At 29.7% G+C, this 7,123-nt stretch overlaps 1 protein-coding gene across 1 annotated transcript; it reads right to left on the bottom strand.

Annotated features, from left to right (window-relative positions):
- Positions 1 to 297: 297 nt before the first annotated feature.
- On the bottom strand, positions 298 to 2,146 carry LOC124895814. The gene is made up of 2 exons (XM_047406232.1): positions 1,545 to 2,146; positions 298 to 484 (listed from the first exon to the last, which is right to left on the bottom strand). The coding sequence occupies exons 1-2, from the start codon at positions 1,845 to 1,847 to the stop codon at positions 467 to 469; spliced, it is 321 nt and encodes a 106-aa protein (XP_047262188.1). The 5' UTR covers positions 1,848 to 2,146; the 3' UTR covers positions 298 to 466.
- Between the last annotated feature and the right edge of the window lie 4,977 nt (positions 2,147 to 7,123).

The raw sequence follows: 7,123 nt of genomic DNA, 5'->3' as shown, positions 1-7,123 counted from the left end.
CTGCTAAAGTCTGAAAAATCGCCACTAATTATTTTTAGTGACAACATAAGCAATGTAACAATTACGGAAACTTCCGTAGCTAAAAGTTTTTGTGACGACATCTGTAAGTCACCACAAAACATACATTCTGTGGCGACAAAACTTGCCACAAAAAAGCAAGCAAATGCGCCACAAAAGAAAGTTCAAAAAATCGATCTTGGGATATAAATTATATATTATCTGCTTCATTGTCAATAATATAACTATAGTACTTAAAGGTACAAAGACAATATTAAAATATATTTCTCCACAAGAGAATTCGTTGTCAATAATATAACTATAGTACTTAAAGGTACAAAGACAATATTAAAATATATTTCTCCACAAGAGAATTATATAGTTTTTAATGGGTAACAAATCAGTGTGATATACAAATGAGAAAAAAATCACAAAATATCTTCAAACTTCTAATGGCTAACAACTCCCATCATGAAATTACTAGTCCCTGAAATAAAAAATAAAGCGAAATAAAAAATAAAGCGAAGTTTCAATTCTAACTTGTTAAGATGCAGGAAATGATTTGAGAAATCTTAATGTTGATTGTAAAAGAGATGACCACAATGTCTTTGAATTAAAATATTGCGGAATACATTAAAAATTCCAGAATGCACAAACTAGTTTCATCAAATCATAATACTAAGCTCAAAAGACAAAATTGTCAAACTATTTCCTTGTAGTTCAAAGTGGAGCAGTTAAACAACCAAATCTGAATACGCTAGGATAGGAACATATAAAAAAGTGAAGCAGCTAGAATAGTTTTAAGTCGTCTAGTATTTTTTTTAGAAAAACTAGAACACCACATGAGGAAAGAAATCAACAAGAAATTGCTACCTAAGAAGAAGCAAATGTTATTCTTTAGAAATTCACCAGCTATGTTGTGTGAAGTATATTTCTAGAGTAAGTGGATAATTAGCCAAGAGAAACAGGACAAATACACAATAAATCGTCACTAATATTGTGCAAAAACTCTTTAAATATTTTTGTGCAACAACTCCTTTAACGTTTCAAATTAACATAAACAATACCATTTTTTCTTAACCTGAAAAATAGACAAAGATATATAAATGCTGAAATTTGATTTAACCTTTTATGGTCAAATCAGTTATAAAGAAGGAAAGAAAACCACTAAACATCCCCAAAAATGCATAATTTGTCAAAATATGAGTAAAGATATATGTCAATGCTGAAATTAAGCAAGGCAAATGGTTGTCAAACACTATATGAGTCCAAATCAAATTGCAAACATGATTATCAGTCCATGCAAACAGAAACATATCTCAAAAATTTACACAGATCAGTATTCAAACTTTCTACCTAGGGTTAAATGCATGTTCATAAAAACTGAGCATTTTCACATATATCGACCTAAACACATAAACACAAACAAGATTGAACGAATTAATTCAAAATTCGCGATCAATTTCATCAATTTCGAATCAAAGAATCTATCAATAATTTTAAGAAATAGAAGAGATCTTGAAAAAAATTTAAACACACAAGCAAACCTGAAAATGTGAATCCATCATGTACTTTAGAATTTTCCGGTGATATTGCCAGAAACGGCGGTGGTGGCGGCGGATTCCATTAGCGGCGGCGCTTGGACAGTGTAAAGAAGGAGAGGAAGAAAACAGGTGACGTAGTGGTGGTCGCCTGCACCGGCTGGAGCGGCTGTTGGTGTTGTTCTCATTGGGTAGCGGGAAAATGAAAGCGCTGGCCAGATCTCGCTGGTGGGATGGTGTTCTCCGGCGTGGGGAAGAGAACAGAGCAGCGGTGGCAGCTATGGCTTTCCCGCCGGCTGCTTCTGGCATTGGGCGGCGGCGGCGTGCTCGGATGAAGCAGTGGCGGAGTCGGCTTCAATAAGGGGGATGGTTATTGATCTGGAATGGAGCGGTGAAGGAAACAGCCGGGGGCCGCCAGATGGTTTGCTCGATTGAGCTGCCCTGGCTTGGATCTGCGAGTGAAGAAGAAGAATGGAGTAACAGAGGCAACACGAGGTGAAGGGGAGGAGGCGGACTGGTGGTGCTCCATCCGTCAGGCAACCGGAGATGGCAATGAGAGAGAAAGTGAGAGCTCATGCGGCTGATTGTGGGAAAAATAATTTTAGGGTTTTGACTATTGTTTAAAAGGAAAGAAATGGCTGAATTGATCTCAGACTCAGTCGTTGGATCAACTTTGATCAACGATTGAGATTAAGGCATTTAAAAATATGCCAATTGAAATTTAAATAGGAACCCAAGTTGATATTTAATCTTGGCTAAAATTGATATCAATTGAAATAAATATTGGCTAAAAATTAAATACAAGAAAGAAAAATTGAATTAAAGTATCTGCTAGTTTAATAAATGTAATAATAATGATAACAATAATAATCATAATAATAATGAAACGTTCTATTAAAATAAATTAATGTTACGTCAAAATTATTATAAAAATTATCGATAATAATAACAACAACAATAACAATAATAGTAAATAGAATAATAACAGACAATATATTTATAAACTGTGAGTGCGCACATTTACGTGAAAAAAATAATTTAATAAATATTGATAAAATTATGTAAAATGTCGTATTTGAATTACTAAATTGTAAAAAATGATACTAAAAAGTAATAGAATAATTTGTACATTTTTAAATCATGAACATGGCTTGTCGGAAATTATTTGATACTAAAATAATGCGCAAAGAATATTAATATTAAAAGTTAAATAATTTTGACAAAAATAGCAGCCTAAGAGGAGTATCGGGTGGTCAAAATTGGGAATCAACAATATCTTGAACCAGCAAAAAATCAAGCTTTGAATTAATCTTGGTTCATTTATGATGTGCATAGTTGAGATTCTTTCACAAAATTTTTTAAAATATTTAAATTTTTTCTATGTCTATTTGAAAAATAAATAAAAGTACAATAATGGACTTTACTTAAAAAAGAGAAAAACAGACGAGCAGCAGCAACCGACGCGACTCCAATAGGCAGAGGCATCGCCACAAAACTGTCTCTCGATATTTTTGGAGTCTCAATTAGAGCTCTTAATTTGGAACCCTAGATTGGGCTTAAGGGGTTCTAGATTGTCTATATATAAAATATATATCCAAAATATATTTACAAATAACTTAATTTATTTTTTTAAAGAAAAAACAACGCAAAATAAAAATTTTAACTTTTGATTTGGTTTACTTTTTAAACTTTTTGGGCTTTTAATTTATATCATTAATTATTTTATATTTTATTATTAGCTTAAATAATTTTTATTTGTAACTAACCTTGTAAATATCTCGAGCTGAGAGTTTTATCAGAAATATCTTTTTTACCCTGGAAAGATAAAAGTAATATCTACGTACATCTTACACTCTCAAACATCATTTGTGGAACTACATATCCAATCAGATCCCTCTATAATGTCACCTCATTATAACCACTGAAAAAATTTCAATTTACCTATATAAGTGGAACGAATAACAAAATAGATGTATTAGTGGTGACAAAAAAGATGGTCACAACAAATCTCCCTTTAGCAGCAATTAAAAAGCCACAAAAGACTTATAGTAGCGACAACTCGTAGGTAGCCACTAACCCAAATTTTATTAGAAAAATTACTACATATTTGTGGCAACCTACGCATAATCGTCACTAAATATGTCACTATTAGTGACGAGTTTAACGGTCGCCCCTAAATCTTATACCTTTTGTGGCAACCTTTATATGTCGCCACATAAATCCTAACTTTTGTGGCAACTGTTTGTGTCGCCACTGATAGTCGTCACAAAAAAACTGTATTTCTTGTAGTGTTATAGTATACATAAGGGTGAGAAAGAAAATGATAATCATCACACCATATGATTATTTTAACGGCTAAGAACCGTAGTTGACAAAGATATGATTGCTTTCACAGCTAAGAACGATGGTTCATAAAGTCTTACATAATCTTTGGGCAAAAATATTTCTTTTCATTTTCTGAATTATACTCCTTTCATTTTAATTATGTGATGCTATTTATTTTTGAAAGTCAATTTACTAATCTTTGAAACTAAATTTTCTCTATTTTTCTATACAAATTCATGATTTATTTAATAAATTTTATTCAAGATTATCAGATTTTTTCTCCTTCACCAGAGTATATATACATAAATGTGAGAAAGAAAATGATAATTATCACACCATATAATTATTTTCACAATTAAGAACCATGATTGACAATATATGATTGCTTTCGCAGTAAGAACCATGGTTGATGAAATCTTACATAATTCTTGGGTAGGAATATTTCATTTAATTTTCTTAATTATACTCCTTTCGTGTTAATTATGTGATGCTATTTATTTTTGAGAATCAATTGACTAATCTTTGAAATTAAATCGTGTTAGATGGACTCAATACCAATAAAATGTAAGTGCTAAATAACTATCAAGTTAAGGTTACATAAGTTGAAAAAATATACTTCTAATTTTATTTTTTTAAAAAATAGCCATTTAAAAGTTACAAAATCTGATTTTAGGTGCTTAAGATTGGAAGTTTCATTTAAGTTGTTTAAAGTAACTAACAGTTTCATTTAAATATATACTTAGTTTGTGCTTGCAGGGACGAAGAAGGAAGTCAAGAAAGATAAAAAAAGTAAAGAATATTGAGCAAATTCAGAAAAAGATTCATTATATGCTCTATTGAAGAATTAAAATATTTTTAAAACCTTTTAATTACACTTTCTTACTTTTTTTAAAGTTGTATTTTAAAGAAGTATTAAGGTTAGAATAAGACGATAAGGGGGTCTTCTTTTACTTTTTTGATCCTTTTTTGCATGACTATAATTATACACACATATTTCAAATGTTAAGTTGTGAATTCTTACAATTTTTTATTGTGATAGCTCTTGCAGTGGTCTAAACTGAAAATTATATGCTTGGAGCTATTATTGATTTTTGGTGAGATACAATCCTAATTCATAAAATTGATAATAAGGTACAAAAGATTATCAGTCGAAGTATTTTAAAAAAATCAAAGATCTTAAAACTTCAAGAAAAGACTTTATTTAAACAATAATTGAAAAAAAAAATTGACAACAAAATAAAGTTGTATAATTCCTAGAAAAACTAAAGAAACTTAAATTATTATTTGCGGTATTGTTGTTTTCGCAAAAGAAAAAAAAAATAAGAAGACGACAAATGGTATAAATCTATATTTATATAAAATTGAAATGAACTATTCAAATTTAAATTAAAGGATATTTTTTAAATCAACAATCTCTTGCTCTCATATTTTAGAGAGAAGTATACATTACCCCCTGAACTTGTCGAGTTTTATTCATGGCAAACCTGAACTTTTACTAGTCCTAAGTATCCCCGAACTTATTCTTTTAGTACGTCGCGTGGCCCTTTTTGCTGATGTGGTGAAATGTTTGGGTTTTACACTCCATCACGCGCGTGATGGAGTGATTTTTCAGCCAAATTAGCCTTTTTAATGGTTAAAAAATGAAAAAAAAATATTTTTCTTTAATTCTTTCAAAATATTCAATTATCCCTCTCACTATTTATTATCCCTCTTCCTCCATTACTTCCAATCTAAAAATAAAATTCCATCCATTTATTAATTTTGTAAAACTCCAGTTTATCTCTTAATTAGTTTATGAAATAAAACTTTCATCCGTTTATTAATTTTGTAAAAATTTTATTTATTAATCTACAAAAAAATTTCATCCGTTTAAAACTTTAGTTTTCATTTTTATGAAACTCCTTCAATTTCGTAATCTTAATTATATATACCATATGAGTTATTGTAACTAAAGAAATGTACTAAATATCGAAACAAATATTTTAAAAGATAATAACAAAACAAATACTAAAGAAACTAATACACATACTTATAATAAAGAGAATGTAGTTATATTGATTATGATTTTTAGTCTCTATTGATTTGATTTTCAATTTAACCGATAAGAAAATACTCATAAATTAAAAAAAAAGTAGTAACTAACATGAAAAGAAACCGAATCTTAATTGCAACCAAAATTCTACTTTTACATATATATATATATATATATATATATATATATATATATATATATGTATGTATGTATGTATGTATGTATGTATGTATGTATTGTGTAAAATAATAACTTCGCATAAACTTATTGGGTTATCGGTTTACCCAATAACCCAGTAAAAAAAATCAAAATCAAATCAATAACCCAATAATTTTTTTTATAAAATCATAAAAAATTATTAACCCTATAACGATAAATCAATAACATTTTTATCGGTTTGATTTTTGTACGTCCCTAACTTAAATTGTAATTTCTTACTCCGTTAATTATACTAAGAAACGTATTTGTGCATGTGGATCTCCTTAAAATCCTAATCGAAACACTAATCAGAAACTACTATGACACACTAACCAGAAAAAAATAATTTCATATTCTTAACACACACCAAAAAATATAAATCTTTAGATAATAGCTTACTTGATCAACGAAAATTCAATCATTCACTATTTTGGAGTAGAGGAAAACTGAAAAATATAATTTTTTTAGAGAGAAATCGAATTATTAAGGATAAAAGAGGCTTATTTTTTAATATAGAATAAATATAAGGGAAGTGGATGATATTTATCCACGTGGACAGCCACATCAGCATTTTTTTCCATGTGTCCGTGCATGTGTTACTCGTAGTGGACTTTCAGCAAAAAGGGGTCACGCGACGTACTAAAAGAACAAGTTCGGGGGGGGGGGGGGGGGGGGGGGGGGGGGGGGGAGGAGGTATTTAGGACTAGTAAAAGTTCAGGTGTACCATGTATAAAACTCGACAAGTTCAGGAGAATAATGTATACTTAACTTATTTTCTCCCTCCTTTTTGCTTACTGTATTTTCTATATAACTAATGTAAGAATCAATTCTTCAATTATGATTATCAATTATTTATTAATTACTTCCTATTTTCTCACTGTAACTATTGATAGTTGCAATTCAGTACCTAGATATACATGTATTGATAAATGAAATGGATAAAATCAAGCATTCTTAGAAGACCCTAAATTTTTTAAAGATTAGAATTTTGGAATAAATTACGAAATTTGTTGTAAATAATGTATTATAC

The sequence above is a fragment of the Capsicum annuum genome, unplaced genomic scaffold (genome assembly GCF_002878395.1).
Source record: "Capsicum annuum cultivar UCD-10X-F1 unplaced genomic scaffold, UCD10Xv1.1 ctg997, whole genome shotgun sequence".
NCBI classification, from domain to species: Eukaryota; Viridiplantae; Streptophyta; class Magnoliopsida; order Solanales; family Solanaceae; genus Capsicum; species Capsicum annuum.
Note: the sequence above shows the minus strand (reverse complement) of the source record. Positions and strands in the feature narration are given on the sequence as shown.

Excerpts from the sequence above, each read along its gene's own strand:
- LOC124895814 (XM_047406232.1), bottom strand. The coding sequence starts at position 1,847 with ATGCCAGAAGCAGCCGGCGGGAAAGCCATAGCTGCCACCGCTGCTCTG.